The following is an 18,284-nucleotide window of genomic DNA, read 5'->3' as shown; positions in this document are numbered from 1 at the left end:
GCATCAAAAGATGAATAAAAACGTCAAATACACAAGATGTTAAAAAAATTTCTACAGCTTTCAACTTAAATATCTTTTTACTTGTGACAGCATGCTGGTTTGTGTTATTCTGTCCAAACCTCCTTGTGTGTGATAGGTCTAATCACACAAAAAGCAAAAAATAAAAGAGTGAGAGGTAGCAAAGGTGTGCACTGAAATCTCGGAGGCAAAGCAATCAATTGGCCAATGCACGCTAGGTAGAATCCACCAGAATACTATGGTGGCTAGAGGAGTAAATGTGCCACACGAGCGTAATTCGCCACTCCTCCACATCATGATGCAAAAATGGTGCTGTAGAGCAGTGCTCCTGTGCACGTCATCTGTAAACAGTGTAGACATAGTGAGGACATTGATGTCACTATTTTCAGCTATAATGTATGTTTCAAATACCATTTGGAGCAGTGCAAGGAAAGCTGGATGAGAAATTCTGCTATTTTCCAAAAAGACGAAATGCTGGAATTATTTTTCTTGCTTATATGCAAGTACCTGGCACTGTAGTTATAGCGATATTGAACAAGCGTAGAGTTCTTTTGGAGTTTTAAGCAGCGGAGCGGTATATAGTTTTATTTTTTTGTGTGTGAATTTGGTGCAGCCAAGTATTATCTGAATCAAACAAATATATGACAGTCAATGCCCAGAAGCTGATAACACACAGGCTCTGACAGATACCACAGTGGGAAACTCCAGATTACTTTTCAACCATCTAGGGTTCTTTAACGTCCACCTAAACCCAAGTACACTAGTGTTTTGCATTCTGACCCTATTGGAATGCAGTTGCCATGGCAGGTAATTGAACCGATGATGTCATCCTTAGCGGCACAATGGTAACCACTTAGTCATCATGGCAGGTAAGAAGCATTCGGAGCAAGGATGTTGCATTTGGAGCTGAGCTTATTGCTCCCATATAATTAAGTATTGATGTCTTTTGCTTTTTCTAAAGTTTCCTAAAAAACCCTCATTACTTTTGACACTCTAGCTGACAACCTTTGTTTATTTCTCCAACAAGTGAGCTTACCTTTCCTGCAGAGTTATGGTGCAGCCATCGGTTCCATGCATAGAAACACACATACCTCCAATAGAACTTTATTAGGGCGATGTTTAATTTCTCACAAAGAGAAAACGCGGTAGCCGTGGAACCTTCCACTGCCAGATCCAATGAGCACGAGGTAAGACTTCCTGATGAGCTTCGCAAGTGCCGGCATAGAAATTTTCAAGTTGTAGCAATTTGCCCAGGCTTCGTTCTCAGCTTGTTGCGATCTCTCAGAGCATAAATTTGCAGTCTTAATCACGTTGTGCCATCACAGTTACAAAGAATGTTCTGCTCTCTCTCTCTTTTTTTTTTTTTTTTGTCGTGCATCATAGAGAGATGAGTGGAAGCACCACATTAGTGTATCATGGTTTAAGCTGCTCTTAGTCAACCACGTAGGTGAAATAGTTCTTGAGAAACTGTTCTTAAAAGCCTACTTAGCAGACCATTGGTATCCACTGTTGCTCTTGTTCGTGCTGAGAACAATGCTGCTTTAGGCTCCCTGAACTGCAGTTCAGAGTGATAAAATAAGTGAACATGTTTATCTCCTTCGAGATACAAGTACCACAACTAGTTGGTGCAGCCTCCAGTGACAGCCTTGGAGATGACCTTCCGCTAACCTCACCACTTACTTTTTTTGCTGAGGAAGCATCCACATTTTTTAGCGATTTCTAAACATGCAATAACAGAGACCCGTAGCTCCTCACTGCACAAACTAACAGCTACAGATGATAATTTTTCACTCTGCATGCTTTATTTGTTGATGACATTACCAGATAACATGCGCTACTCAGCCCCATTCTATTGAGCGTGACACCATTTTTGCATCATGATGCAGAACAGTGGTGAACTACACTCCAGACGGGGTCAGTTGGCACACCTACTTCTATAGCCACCTTAATGGTACCATGCCACAGCAAACACCAAGGTACATAGTATCCGTGCCTTGCTAGTGCACCTTCCATGTCAGCGGCACAGGGTACAGGGGAGGCCTGCACTCGCTACTGCAATTCCTTTCATTCTAAGTTTTATAAAATGCAGGCTTTAGCTATTCTAAATTGTTTCAGTAGTTTCCTAACAAGACAGTTTATACACATCGCACACATTGCAGTTGTATGAATCAGGAGAACACAAGGTAAAGCCTCCTCCTAGAGTTGCAGATTCTTCTTACCTGTACCACTTGCTCAGCCTTCTCATAATTTCCATGCCAGAGACAGTGTTTCAGCAAAGCTTCGAAGCTGGCCAGCATTTTTTCAATAACAGTGCAGTCACCTCGTTGCAACACGAGTGAGGATCGGCGGCGGTGCTTCTTGGGCTTCCTTCTGGCTTTATGCTGCACTGGACTACCTACAGAAAGAGTAAGAGCGATGAACAATAGTACTCTCAATACTGCATTGCTGAACCTTGTTCCACAGAACTATTATTTGATTGAGAAATTTCAACTTCTAATCTCATTTCACTACCTTTCGGCTCAGACACCCAGCAGTTCTTCATCGTTATGACCAATAATGCGGCATCAGTGCATTGTAGTAAGCGGGTTATTCTACCATGGAAAACATACAAAGGTTGATGGCACAGCAGCTTCTCATTGTTATAACAGATATATTGTTAAAACCAGTATCGTTATAAGTGGGTCTGGCTGTACTTCTGTTCAGGTTCCCGGTAAAGAACCCCACGTGGTGAGAACTGAACAAGGTGCCTCTTAATCATATCACCAGACGTAAAATGCCAGAATTAGCTTAATTAAAAAAAAAAGGTAGCTGCGTCCATTGGTTTTTTCCTAGGGGTGTCTGAAGACGTCTGAAGACACCCGAAAATTGTCAATATCCTCGCCTTCCTCGACTACACCCGGGGGGGGGTGACAGAAGAGCTAAGGGCCCCGGGTGCCAGACGACCTAGCTACGCCACTGTATGTCGTGAATATATATGTGCCCTTAGAGACTAGCCCTTACATATATGTCGTAGATATATATGTCTATGTACCCTTAGACAATGTACCTATAGGTACATTGGTCATCTGCATCTCTTCGCGCCACGCAGTTAATAAACCTGGTTTATTTCACTATAATATTGTTTCCTTTTATCATTGTCCCTGATCAACATTCCCCCAACAAGAAACGTGCATAAAATGACATGATACCAATCAAATTTTCTTATGTAGCTTCACGTTGCAGATAGGTGGCTTCAGTGGCAAAAATTATGTGCTACTTTTAGAAAACAGTGTTAAAAATAGTAGTTCACCTGGCTAAAACTACAATTGGTACCAGCCGACAAGAGTCACAGGCACACCAAAGCAAGTAAAAGTATAAATATTTACTCCACTGACTTTCGGCAAGAAAAACTAGGGGTCTGCCAGCGTATGTGCAATGAACCCACGCTTGCTAGCAGTGACTACGACAGTAAAATTGAAGACGTCATGTTGTATAACCCATGACTCAAATATGTATACGTAGCAAAAAGGTGTCAATTTAAATTTGCAGTTGAAATAAAGCACCATTATAAGAGCATACGCGTGCAATCAGTCGCAGCGCCGGCAGCGAAATCACGCTGAATATGCCGCGAAGTGCATCTCCGCCCCAATTCAGTTCACTCGCAGCGCCCTAGCATAATTTTTCCACAAGCGACGCCTCAGCGGGGTAGTACTGCTCAGCCCACTTGACCATTGTCTAATACACTCTAATTGCTAGGCGACACTTTTCTGGGCGGAGCATGGACTCACAATACCTGATGTGCTGTCGCCTCTGCTCGCCCATTTTCTTTTTTTCTCAAATGCCGCCTCAGGTTTTCCAAACCAATGCACCGCGACGTCCACTGTCTGCGCCTTGTCGTCTGCTAGCCTATTGCTTCAGCTGCCGTGAAGGATACACGGAAATCTAAAAATCTCCAGATTTCGAAATATTAGTTTGTAGTGCTGAGGCATTGTTAACATCACAGAGAAACTGAATAACGATCATCATTTTGAAAACTTCGGTATTCTGAAGTTCGTAGTACTGAAATATTGTTACATTGAAACAATAAGTCAGCAGGGGATTTCTGAAAAGTTAGTTAATCTGAAAAGTTCGTTATAGTGGTGTTCACAGTAACGAGCTTTCACTGTAGTACTCAAATCAGTGGCTTGATAAGCTGAAACTTGGAATATTCCACAAGGACTTGATAAAAGCTCATAGTCTTGCTTATGCATGTGTGCTTGTAAATTTGAAGCTAGCAACCCATGTGATGCTGTACTAATGAAGAAAGTTTGAACTTTCACTACCTTTATTAAATTTGTGCTTGGAAAGCAAGGAGGTGAGGGGGGAGAAATCGTGCAGATCCCACGCACTGTAGGGATTGATGTAAGTGAAGCTTTGACGAGTTGGCAAGACAAAACGGCGCATCACAATAAGAAACATGGAGCAGATGTTGGAAATGAATGTGCCGTGCAATGGTCATCACCAAGGTGGTGTATGTTTCAAAGCAAAGATCAAATTTATTCAGGGGTGACATTCTCGAGTGATCCCTTTCGATGATACTATCACTTGTGAGATTTCGTGTGACTCAGCACTGGACGTGCCAGAGTAGGCTGCCGAAAGTGTTCCTGGCAGTGTGTGAACATGGCAAGTTTGGCACAGTGCTAGAAGCAATGTCAGCCATATACACCAACAAGTCCGGTGCCAAGTCACGGGAAACATTGCAAAAGAGATTGTCTCCCCCCACAGTTTTTACTTGGCAAGACAACTGACGACAATCACCACCAACTAGCCCACCAACACATGCTCATCATCACAACCCTGACAACGCGCCAAATTACAGGGAGGTAGGCAAAAAAGGCTTTGCTTGAAAAAGACACACCTTTCGTTCGCGTGATCCAGTGGTCTAAGTCACTGTCACATCAAAGCAAGAGGCTCCCAGTCTGGCTCTCAAGGAATGTTGTGGTAATTAAATGTGTAACAGTGATCAATATGAGCACTAGCAATTGACAGCACACCTTTGGGGCCTTCTTGGAGGATGTCAAGTGGGCTGAGATGTGACACAGGTGGGTCCGCCTCTGGCGCTGGTTCTGAAGAAATGACCAGCTCATACCGCCACTGGGCTTCAGCTACATGCTTGCGCAGCTGGTCCAACCGAAAAGGAAGCTCTTCCCAGCTGACTGAGGCTGACACAGGTGGCTCTTGAGGCAGCGAGTCTCCACCACCTGAAGCCTGGCACAACAAAATTGAACTAAACTAAGCTCAAATTTCATTTCAGTTCTCACACAATTTGCTATCTGTAAAAAGGGGTAAGAGGCAGACCTAACAGCACTTTGACCAGCCTCAACAAATTTACAAATCGGCTATGTAATGTAAAATACGAAAATTCCATATTCATAACAATTCTCAAATGTGATGTAGGAATGTTCTTCTTCAAGGTCTGAAAATTGAAAGGGACATAAGTGTGACAACAATGATACCCATGTGTGTGCCATCCCTGCTATGGTCTCCAGTGAGATTGGGAGTATCATTTACTAACCAACAAGATAACTAACTAAATAATTTATGTCACCTGATGCCTACTGTTCAGAAGCATAGAAAAATTTAAAAAATCATCAATATGCTAGAAATCATTGTGTGCAGCAGTGCCACAATATGTGATCAGTATAACAAATGTCATTAAGTGCTTTCAAGCCTGACCCTGCTGTCGCTGCAGCACCACATTGGACCTATTCGCACTGAAAGCGTGCAAGAAAGTTCACTTATGATTTTACGCTGCATAGTGCAGCTGCCTTACTAATTTATTCTACACAGCAAGTACACCACAGATTAAAAACAACAGTTGATTTGGTTTCATTGTCTATTGGCTTCATGTGGTTGTAACTAGCAAAAAATTTAGCCCTTCAGTTCCCTTTATTCTTCATGCCAAAGAGGGTAGTTTCAGTGTTCTCCACTATGCATGTTACACTCTTTAAAAGGTTTTCCCCCTGTGGACCTTATCTTCTGCCACAACAATAATCGTCATCTATCTCGGTGTCTTATTTTTTTTTTTAATGCTGTGTGCTTGGTACTTCCAGGTCACAAATGGCATGCACATTTTTAGCGCGACATATCATTCTTGACAAAAAAGTAGCACAAAGCGCAGAGTTTCCAAGAAAGGAAGCACGAGCAAGGCAGGTAACGATTACTGTTGTGGGACAAGATAAGCCCCAAAGGGTGCAGCAAAAAATTTTTTATGAGTGTACAATACAAACTGTGAAATAGCAGGAACTGGAAATGACATTCGATGGCGTTCTCATAATATGCAGTCACTGACCTATAATTCGGTCTCAAGGGGGACCACCGAAATGACAGAATAATCAGAAGTCTGAAATACTGGATTCACCCAAAAGTAGGTGGATTTATAGCCCCAAAAGGTGTGCTGTATTCTTGGATCGTTACTTTTGGAGATACCTTCAATTTTGCGTGACTATAGCACAAGACACATCGGTGTCTAGCACCGACGGCATTCGTGACTATGTGCCAAGCACAATATCTTATCACTACGCAGAAACGCTGCCGTCCGTCGACACGTCTCGTGCCAGTCATGTGGAGTATCGCGAAAACGAAAGCATATTTCGAAAGTGATCGTTCATGAATATGGCCTAAGTTTGTCAACATGTGTTGCTGTACGTGTATATGCTTGCCCTTGGCCTAGACATTCTATGGCCATGATTTTCTAGCAGTGCCTTTTATGCTATTCCTTATCACTCTTTTTGTACTTGGTCAGTAGTCAGAGTGACGCTCCACATACGTTATCAGCGGAATCAGCCGGCCATGAACAGTGAATGATAAAAGAGGCATAAAATAGAGTGGAAGGCGTCGAGCAAAATCTCAGTCCATATCTCAACCATTTTCATGCTCTTGCTACAGATAGATGAATGTACAGTCAATGTGTGGCACTAGGCCTCGTTAGTTTTGGTTTCGTGAAGTGCCGGCGAGACAGCTGACAACTTTGCTGGCGACATCTCAAAACGAAAATATTGCTGTTCCTGTTTGACTTGGTGGCCAAACTGGCACACACTCATGCAGTTAAAGTTCGAATTATCCTACCATGCACTGTAAGGTGTCCGAAATTTAGGTCATCCTTATGCATTAGGCCTACGGGGCTAGTGGCAATGCTGTGAGGCTGTCCAAATAATCAAGCATGCCTGAATTATCGGTTGTTGACTGTATAACCTACCCAAGCCAGCACCTATGCCAGCACCAAGCCATATATAATACCCGACTCAAAATGGAATGAGACATAACCATGTGAGGCTAAAACACACTGCTGCCTAAAGGAAGCAGCTGTGCTTCCTTACTGTGGCCGTCCTCTGAGCCGACCGGTTGAACAGCTCTGCCTGTGTGGCCAGGACAGCAGTGGACAGAGAGGCCAGCATGCTGGGCACCAGGAAAGGAGGGCACAAGAATCCCACGAAGCCTGTAGCCATCCAAGTGGCTGCATTGCTGCTTGCTGTGCTGCCCTTGCCCGAGAGTGAGTCACTTGTCTCCTTAACTACACTGCTGGTTGCTGACACTGATGGGGCAAGAGACAAGGACGGCACAAAGTAGTGATAACAATAACCAGACCAGTGACCACCACTGGCTCAATGATCTTTGTATCTTAAATATATGCCCTGCATAAAAAGGTAGCCATGGCAAAGGACTACAAATTGATTTCGATCTCTCCCAGATCTCCAAAGGGAACACACACACTTTTGCATTCAACTTCCCATAGAACATGGCCTCTGTGGCAGTGAATTGAGCTTGCAAATCTGCACCTGACACTATTTTTCGCGCACGGTCTTAGATTTAAATGAATTAATCCAGGCATCTTCTTAGACTCTCCTACCACACCGAAGTATCACTGTTGCACCATTTCACATCTGTTATTGTAGCACTATTATTGCACCAATCTAGAAACAGACTCCATCATTGTTTTTTACTCAGTTGTATTATATCTTATTACACTAATCTTTAAACAGATTCCATTGCTAACATTTTGTGTGTTATTATCTAAGTTATTTCTTCAAACAGTTTGTACTGTCGTTTTTTGTATTATGACTTTTTTAAAACTACCAACCTGCTTGGACCCAAGGGTCTGCAGTATGTAATAAATAATAATAATTCCATATCAAGTGAGCTATTGGAGCAAATTTTTCTATCATGTTCACGCATTCCTTGTAATACCTTATACACACTGAAAAATGATCGATCTTTGTTAGCTTTAGAGCAACACAGCACAAGCAGACACATAACTAAATCTGAGTAATTTTGTGATTTTATGAAAACATGCTAACTACAGCCTGCGGCAAAGTTCAGTGAAAATGTGGTCATGTCGTAATGTTACAATGTAGGCAGCTAAAACAAGATTTGCAAAGCCTACCATGCTTCAAAATCAGGAAGGGGGCCGACGGATTGAGTAGCACACTATGGCATAAAAGTCACAAACAGGAATAAAGTGCCTATGAAAGGCTGGCCAACATTTAGATAGGGGGGCCTATCTTCGTCATGATAGGTCTCTCTATCAAAACGTTGGCCAGCCTTTTTGAGCCACCTTATCTCTGCTTGTAACTTCCAGTGCTCCAAGTGTTTCAGAAGAAAACAGTTCAGAGTGTTTAACAAACAAAAATGACAAAATACTGCAAGAAGAATGCAATATATATAACCTAACAACCTTTTCTTGTAACGAAACTTCCTGATCATGACGCACCTTAGTAGAAAAGTGATCCTTCTATAAAAACGAGTAAACAAACAAACCATAGGCGCTAGCAGCTTGATTCTCAGTGTTCTTTTTAGAGATGTCGCCATCCGATTCTGTGTCGTGTGCATCTGGGGTCAGTGACACTTCCACGGGTGAATGACCTGAAGGATGCTCATCGCTTCTGGCATCATCTTCCGCGTCGGTGGCATCTTCGTCATCACTCGCATCTCTTCGCAAGTTGACGTGGCTTACAAAGAGAAGTGAGAATGCATTCTCAAGGACTTCCAAACGAAACGTCAACGGATGGAGCTGTCCAACCTCTTCCTCAAAGTGCCCCAGTTCGTCCAGCACTACGTGCTTATGTACCTGTAAAGAAGGCAGGCGAGATATAGTGTGGTACATGGACTAATAATGCGCACAGTAAAGCATATGCAAACAAAAGAATGCAGCAAATGGCAACAACAGTGAGCTAAATGGTCTTAAAGGCCTAAGTGGCCTTAAAGGTCATATCCACCATGCATCGTCCCGAGAAGGGCTAACAGTATAAATGAATACATGAATGAATAAATAATAGATAAATATAATTTTTGGCTGAATTGCTGCCTTTGTAAACTGTGTCACTATCTGTTTCGTTCATACAAACTTTCTTCAAATGTTTGTCATCTTTATTCATAAAATATCTAAGAACACCAAATGTCACTGTGAATGCAGTATATACCTTTATGCTACATCTAACAAGAACTGCATACAACAAAATGTTAGACTGCTTGTCGATGGAACTCGGTCAGGCTTCATGCGATTCACCAGCTTTTCCTGCCAACATTAAAATAGAAGAAAAAGATTATATTTTCAGGTTTTACATGCCAAAACCACGACATGGTTATGAGGCACGCCTTTTGCATTCAACTTCCCAGAGGACTACCGATTAATTTTGACTACATGTATCTGGGGTTTTTTATTGTGCACCCAATGCACAGTACATGGGCTTCTTGCTTTTCGCCCCATCTGAATGCGGCCACCATGGCCAGGATTCAATCCTGCGCTTTCGGGCTTAGAAGTGTAACACCAAAGCCACTACAGTAATGCTGTATTGAGCCAAGGTACTTCTAAGATGGTGTAGCTGAAACAAGGGTAGTGAGCCAAACAAGAAAAAGTTCTTTCTGGGTGACGAGATTTGAAGAGTGGTCCAGAATGTGGGAATAGGAGGAAAGGTAAAGAAGGAAGAATACAAAGTTGTCTGGCTGTGTAGTAAGGACATAACATGAGCTACACTGCAAAAAAACACAATAATATTGCTTTTATAATGCTGAAGATCGGTCAGTCAACGAGTAAGTTAGTGAGCCAGTCAGTCTGTCAGTAAGTCAATGCTTTAATTAGCACGCTTCTGAAATTAACCCTGGTTTATAGAATGGTAGTATGTCTCTGTGTCCCTATGTCTTTTATGTATTTGTAATGCACTACTACGTGCCACAATGCTCCGGTCACAGAAGATGACGAGGCATGCTGATGGTGCGCGAGCAGTGGAATCAGCGGAATCAGGCAGAAGCCTGATTCCGCCTTGGCTGGAGACCTGGCTCCTTCAACCGACAGCGCACTTCTCCGTCCTACAGCGCCTTCCACCGCAGACGCGCATGATCCTAACCGCATCTTCACCCTCGATGCTGGATCTTTTGCTCAGTTGGCCAACAAGATTATGGACGTCGATTTTCCCTCTGTGGCCACAGTTCATCTCCGTCCTACGGAGCAACCACTGGCAACAGCTATGCGTGTCTCCTCAAACCTAACGACGAGCTTACACAGCCAATAGCGCGACTGACAGCTGATGTCGCTGCTATCTGAACACACCGCCCGTGTTCTACAACTTTCTAATTGGAAGTTTTCGCTTTGTTGCTTCAGAAGTTGGTTAATTAATTGTGACTAATTATGCAATTAAGCAGAATACGAAGAACTGTGCGACTTACTCCATACAATAGCCAGAAACATGCATTTGGTCATGTTGTCTTAGAGCGCATCAGCATATTTTTAAACTCTGGCTAAAGTTAGCTGGGACACCCTGAATACTGCGCACACTCTTGGCACCAGGGGGTGGCAAAGAGCAAGCGACGAATCATCTTGTTTGCAACAAAGCTAGCAATTTCATTTACGCATCATATAATGAAACAGGTGTTTGACTACCACATGCTATATATGAATGTGATATGCCTCCAGCAGTTCCTGCATGGTTTTAGCTCTACTCCTATCTAGGATTCTCACTTCAGAAAAACATGGCTTACAGCAGCGCAATCTGCAATTCACAGAGAGATGGTCGCACATATCCTTTTTTAAATTGTTTGCACGTTCTTTCACTCAGTCGTTTACACAACAGCCAGTCTGCCTGACGTAGGTTTTTCCACAACTTAGTAGTATCTGGTAAACCACAGCAGTGGAACACTTTTGCACATAGCGTTTTGCATGCTTGACTTTGCCTACAGCACATCCTGTGATTTGGGGGCACAGGCAAGCCTCGAGGCAGAAAACACAACAGGCACCCCATACCTGTTTGCCACCTTTTCAAAGTTGTGGCTCACCATGTGGAAATAAGGTACCACCCGAGCCTTACTTCAGGAATCCTGCTGGCCTCACTGGTTCAACTAACTCATCGAAAATGAAATTGCTAAGCTTGTTGCAAACAAGATCACTTGTCGCTTGTTCTTTGCCGCCTTCTGGTGTCGAGAGTGTGTGCAGTATATATGTAGCAAGTAGGGATGGTCAATTAATTTTTGTATTCGATTAACAATTAATCGAATTTTTTGCAGGGCACTTTAATAAGGTTGAAACACAGTTATCTACTTTTGTAGGACCCCATTTTAATGTTTGAGAGGTGAAACCAAGTTAGAAATACAAGTGTACAAAGTCTGATAAAGAATAACCTGTACTTTATTAAAGACAAAACAGAGTTGGCACTAGTGGCTTTTGAAGATATAAACAACATATGTTATAAAATGGAATTTAGAGCGGCATTAAACAAGATAAGTGGCACTAGTGAATTCTTGTGCAGTACAGTTAAACAAGAAAATAAAAATGGCAAAATTGACAGGTGGAGTCAATTTTGCCATTTTTATACATATACAAGAAATTGCAGTATTCACAGAGGCAAAGAAAACTACTGCTTTAGGATTTTAAGCCACATGCTATTTTCTATTGAAGAAAGAAATGTCAATTGGCTGGGATGTTTGGATGAAACCAACACCTTCTTTGAATGGCGACATGATCAGCGCACGAAAATAGACGATCGGAAGCTATAGACTTGCTGGAATCGACATGAACTCCACCACTATGTCAAATACATGCTTCAAACTGGTGCGAATGCTGTGCCACGTCTTTAGTGGACTGGCAGTGACAAGATGATTAACGACTGGGTTGCTATAGTATGCCTTGAATTGCGAGGGCATTTCAAGCCTCCGCCTTCAGGCGGTGTGGTGGCGTGTGCAGTGTGGTGGAAGAGAGGGGAAGCGCTCGGCCTGGCATCAGTCAGGACTTGGAACAACAGTCGACAGTTGGTCTACCACAGCTGCAGAGTCACTGCCCATGCTCCATCACTTTAGTACGATTTCAAAATTTTCACGCAACTCCTGTCGAACTCTCGAAAACGATTAATCAAACATGTCTAATTGATTGGGTCAACTAAATAAAAGGTGGACGATGAAGATTAACTGTATTGCAGAATATTTTTAATTGATTAATAATTAATCATTCATCAATATTACCAACCCTAGTGGCAAACCTTGTGCCTAATAAACAGTTGTGAGTGTAACGCCATCTTTCTCGTTTGTCTTTCACTTAGAAGCTTTCTTTCCCATTTTTTTCTTTTTTTGTGCTACAATATCATGTCTTCAGTAAACACCAACTCACCCAAGAAAAAGTTATTGCTCACTAGACATCTATTTGTCCCCTTCACCCCTACACAGACTTTACTTTGACTCTTTAACAGATGCTATGAATTGCCGGTCATATATATATAGGCTTGCAATCTCTCTTCTTTCTCTACCCGTGCCTATTGTACATGCTTCAATTGTGCTACGCACTAGGAAGGCAGCCCTGTAACGGCACGACTATCACCTCCAGAGCCGTTTAAGAAAAAGATGGCTTACGTGCATGTAGTGCAAGCGAAGAACACACTAGCACGCTCAGCCCGAGCGCCCACGTCTATCTGCTGTTCCCGAGATCTATTGGCACCATGGCTGGCTGGCTTAAAGTTTTACGCAAATCCCACACATCCAATCATTGTTGCCCCAGGGTACCCCAGAGTGCACAAGTGTGATTTGTTGAGGATGGCAAGAGAAGGAGTGGCCGAATGAGAAAAAGACTCGTAGAAAACAGCAAGTCCAAGCAAAATGGAGCATGTCTGCTGGAAAAACTTGAAAAGGTGTCACTTACTGGTCCGAATCCATACATAGCAACAGCATCTGCAAGAGAATCGCCTTGTCTCAAGACTAGGTCATCTGGAAGCTCCTCTTGCAGTTGCTCTTCTTCCCGAAGCTTGGAGACACTGCAACCCAAGTGGTGCAGCACGATGGCTGAATGCATAGCATTCATGGCATGCTGCATGGCCAGATATCCTCGGTAGAGGGCGCAGTCTCTGCTACGAGCTGGGCTGGAGTTGTGAGTGATTTCTGTGCGCTCGTTGGCAACAAGGCACTGCCCACTCAAGAGACGAAATGTGCAACTTCGATCCAATTCTCCAAGACCCAGAGTCTTGTGAAGCACTCGCAGCACAGACTGATGCTGAAGCATTCCAAAGATGGTGCGACGCCTGGCTTTGACGTCAGCCATAGATGCCAGCGAAGTCTTTCTTTTCCTGCACATTCAAAGTACAGAGAATGGTTCCTTGTGTGTTCCTGCTGCCCTAGTATTACATACAAAGCTCCTTACAATGAAGTTGCATTCAACACAAGAATCACTTTGTTATGTTCAATATTTGTAATAAGCGTAAACGCCAATATTGTTGAAAAAAATTGAGTTTGCAGTCACATCTATGCAAAAGAAATGCAACTGTAAGTCATGCTTACAATGGGCCAGCAAAGGGCCTCCTGTTAATTTTTATGGCCTGTCAGAGGCTTGCCATGCTGATACATGACACCTGCACAATGCCAAATTACAAGCACACTTTTCACCGTTGTTAATATGCAACCATGCAATCAATGCGATAACATGGGATCAGCACATTGGCTTGTTGGCTGTAAGCCAGCCAAGCTAAGTTGTTGGCCAGAATGTGCACACATGTCCAGAATGTGCCATTCCAAATTGCTCTTGCTGAACATTTGACATTTTTGTGACACGAAAGCATACTATGAGCTGCTAAGAAAACTCGGCAGCTCAAAGTATGTCTTCCGGTTTTCTGGCTATGTTTCCTGGTTGAGCTACCAACTGATATTGCCTTGAACCATGAATTTTCTGTTTCAATTATAGCAGTATAATACTCATTAAAGTAAAGCATGGCCAATGTAATTTGATTTACTTTGTTTCTGGTAATTCTATGTATATCATAGTTCATTATACAAAAATTAGACAGCATTACAGTTTTGTTACATTAGACAGCATTAGACAGCATTACAGCATTAAGTTGGAGAAGTATGGGAGAGGCCTTTGCCCTGCAGTGGGCATAACCAGGCTGATGATGATGATGATGACAGTTTGAAGCAGCAATCTGCAATAACACCGCACGCAAAAATCTGAATGAACTCTGCAAGACTTGAACTGTGATGCATACATGTACCAATCTTGCTTCAACTGAATTTGGTGCGGTTAAATATCATAAGCAACAAATACAATAGACTTATGTCAATAAAGGAGTGGCATATAGAAAGCTCTTCTACCTAAACTTCTGGCTCGTTTGTGATCCAACTTCACACTAAGGTTGCACCATTTTGGTGAATGCCATGTTTTAATGCGAAACTTCTTGAGGCCCTTTTGCTCCGAACAAGTCGAGAATACACGTGTCCAGCAATGCCAAACAAAAAATGCAAATTTTCCCAGTGAAAATAACACAAGTGCAACCCGTCGCCAGGAGTGCAATACAGCTTTGCATGTAAGGCATTGCACATCAACCTGGGGACAGATGTGACCTCCATGTTTTTTTTAATGTAGGAAGTTACTTTTCTGGTATGATGTTGTTGTAAAGGGTATATCATTTTCTTTTTTCTTAATTGGAGTCTACTTACAACAAATGACTTCTTAGGGACTAAACCGGCAAGCACTGCAACAAAATATATTAACCAAGAAGCACCATGAATGACCACCTTTGCAAATTTTTAGGATGAACAAGTAAGCGGTTTAACCAAAAGAGCCATTTACACATAGTTTTTTTATGACACAACATCCTGTACAAACTGTGAATACAGAACATTTTCAAATAAAAATAAGTGAGATCAATGTACCAAAAAGTAGCATGAGCATGTAAACAGGTCATGCACTTAAATAATATCTAAGACATAAAGGACAACTTCAGCTTAACTACAGCATAGGCACAGCACACTAAAAAAATAAATGCATCTTTTGAAGTGCAAGACAGCCACACCTCTGTAGAGAAACGATCCATTCTGTCACAAACAGGCGATACCGCATCTCCACGAGGAAGTCGCGTGTCTCCTGGCTGCTCCATGTTGTGGCCTGCGTTCAGGAAATTTGTTTGCAAAAGCAAACAGAAAAATCATGGTATGAGTGCGCTTTACACTTTTTCTGTCCTTTCATTTTGTTTCTCGGAGGAAATATTCAAGATTTAACAAAAATTAGCAATAGCTATGAAAAGAGTGCTATGACACACCTTTCCTTCCATTTTAACTGAACCGTCAAAAGAAATACTTTTTGTATTTCTTAGCAGTACCAAAGCAAACAATTCCAAATTGAAGATGCCTGTGCTGTTTGATTAACCCTACACACATATATCTTCAACCAGATATCAAATGCCAAAGAAGCTTAGTGCATATTTAAATTTTATTTTGAATATCATGAATGCAGCTTGCAATTGTATGTATGTGTATATATATATATATATATATATATATATATATATATATATATATATATATATATATATATATATATATATATATATATATATATATAGACACAAACACACACCTCTACCACATGACCACTTTCTAACACTTCACATACATTCGCTTTTTTCTACTTTGACCCTCCTTACGCTAACACATTAATAAATGAGAATGACAGAAACAAATTTGACATTCTGTGCAATTCATTCTTAAAGAGATTATGAGCAAATAAAGAATTTCACAAGGCACTTTAGTAACTACAGTAAAGACATTCAAGAAAGTAAGTCTTGTGAATTAGGCCCAATGTTTAGCAGTTCCATGTTCACATTGCCTGATGAATGACATTTAGCCTTTCTTTTTTTTTACTTAGAGTGATGGGCCAGAAACACAAACATAATTCAACCATTCTATGCCAGATGAACTTGAAAACTAGACCTATCTTTTTCAATGAAAATACAAACCTTCGTATCGTCCAATGCTTGCAATACACAACTTGCATCATTGTCCGACACAACTTCATTCCAGGCACGAAATAAGGCAATGATGTAGAAGTCTTGCAGGGCGGGGTGTGCAAAGAGACGAAGTGCGGCTTCTGATTCTCCATTGTGCAACTTTTTGACAGCAGCATTCTAAAAAAAAAATAATAATAATAAAATAAAAAGAAAGAAAAAAGGTTTAAAGTTAAGGTGTGGAAGCTGTTACACTGGCAGGGATGAGAGGAGGAGAGAGGCAAAGAGTTTATTTTGACACATGACGAGAATTAAGCTCAGCTGTGTGTAAAGGGTATTACACCACATGGGAAAGGTTGATGAAAATTAAGTGTCTAGGACCTTACTTTTTTTCATGCCATTTTATCTGAAGTTGCCGCCACACTCACAATTTTAACATTTTAGTGACAGCACAAATAAATACACCCTCAAAAATGTTTATTTTCTATCTAAATGTGCAATACACAGAGAATAAGGATAACCAATGAAAAAAATATCCATATTTAGAGGAAGCTTTTTCAGCAACAGGGGGTAACGCCAAGCAGAAAAGTGATAGTTGGCTTTACCCCAAGCCACTTATGGCTTTGCTTGGAATTTGCACAGACAGCTCTTGTAATATGTGAACCATAGTTGTACATGTTATTTGCTTTACATCCCATGTGTAATACCACTGCAGCCAGAGATGTTGCGTCGGATTGCCCCCTTTGACCATCTTTTCAAAAGGAAGCGAGCTGTGCACCAAACTTTTTCCTCGTCCTGTATTCCTGCACTAAGCCAACAAGTGATGCTTGCTGCCTTTCATTCAGTGTTGCCCAAAGACATTTAGCCAGAAACTTTGTACTCAATACCGAGACTCACAAAGAAAAAAATAATTATGGTATGTTGCCTGTAGGCAACATTCGTCAATAAATGCTTAATAGCATAAAACATAGTGATGGTGGCAGGTCAGTTATGCAGTAAATTTGAAATCGTAAAAGAAAAAGTTATTCAGCAGGCAAACATGCAAGAAATACCACTAAAACATTATTAGGCATATTTTATGTTGAACAATTTCAGTTTGCTTCAGAAATGTATTTATCACGTGCAACCATAAGTGCTCACATTGGGAGTGAGAGTACAGTTTTAATGGGCCTGTGAGTTGTCAGTACACAATGCACTGCAAGTGGTGTTAAATGTTAATGCCACTTACATCATATTTACATTATATACAGTATGTCCCACGTAACTTGAGCCAAATGTTAAAAATGTGCAAATGTCGCGTAGCTGGACAGAACTAAATTAATGCTGTTTGCTGTCGCTTGAAGATACTCTGATTATTTTTTAGTCCATCTAATTAGATATTTAGTCTTAATTAATCAACTTCTCAAATATAGTTAGATGAAAAGTGTCACTGAGAAAATTGTAGAGCAACATGAAAAACTCTACAGCTTACAGATACAGACACAGCTTTCTGTTGCTCGATACGTGCTACAAGAAAGTGTTTTTCTGAGCATAAAAGAAGAACGCAAGTACAAGCAAAATTGCCACGCGGCTAGCTGCTCGAGGCACTGTATTTGCAGGCTTCTTTGAAGCTCGGAAAAACACTCTTATGCAGCACATATTGAGCGATTGAGCAACAGAAAGCTGTATCGGGAGTTTCTCATGTTGCTCTACAACTTTCTCTATGACACATTTCATCTAATTATAATATTTTAGAAGTTGATTAATTAATTAACAATAATTATTTATTTGGGCAGAATGAAAAGAATAATCTGAGTATCTCCAAGTGACAGCAAACAACATTAACTTGGTTCTGTCCAGCTACGTGGCATTTCAATATTTTTAATGTTTGGTTCAAGTTACGTGGGACATCCTGTATATGTACAGCAAACCATCATTAACTCGAACGCTGATATCTCTAAATATTGTTAAAGATCAAATTTCTTTCTGGCCGTGCTGTCAGCCCATGTGTTTTTCACCTCTTGTCTCGAAAAGATTTGTGCTGGAGTCCAGATATCTCAAAATCTAGACTTCGAAAATGCT

The 18,284-nt window shown here is 41.4% G+C and overlaps 1 protein-coding gene across 3 annotated transcripts in view; it reads right to left on the bottom strand.

The window, feature by feature from the left end:
- The window catches only part of Sptz (zinc finger FYVE-type containing 26 spastizin), a 164,787-nt gene that overhangs the window by 129,035 nt on the left and 17,468 nt on the right, over positions 1-18,284 (bottom strand). For all 3 annotated transcript variants that reach the window (XM_075700296.1, XM_075700297.1, XM_075700295.1), the window contains exons 6-12: positions 16,236-16,403; positions 15,294-15,385; positions 13,154-13,574; positions 8,794-9,103; positions 7,356-7,570; positions 5,031-5,244; positions 2,238-2,413 (exon numbers count right to left, since the gene is read on the bottom strand). In XM_075700296.1, coding sequence (XP_075556411.1) covers positions 2,238-2,413; positions 5,031-5,244; positions 7,356-7,570; positions 8,794-9,103; positions 13,154-13,574; positions 15,294-15,385; positions 16,236-16,403 — 1,596 coding nt within the window. The remainder of the gene's footprint in view (positions 1-2,237; positions 2,414-5,030; positions 5,245-7,355; positions 7,571-8,793; positions 9,104-13,153; positions 13,575-15,293; positions 15,386-16,235; positions 16,404-18,284) is intronic.

This window comes from Dermacentor variabilis, chromosome 7 (assembly GCF_050947875.1).
Source record: "Dermacentor variabilis isolate Ectoservices chromosome 7, ASM5094787v1, whole genome shotgun sequence".
NCBI classification, from domain to species: Eukaryota; Metazoa; Arthropoda; class Arachnida; order Ixodida; family Ixodidae; genus Dermacentor; species Dermacentor variabilis.
This window is presented reverse-complemented; position numbering and strand designations above follow the sequence as displayed.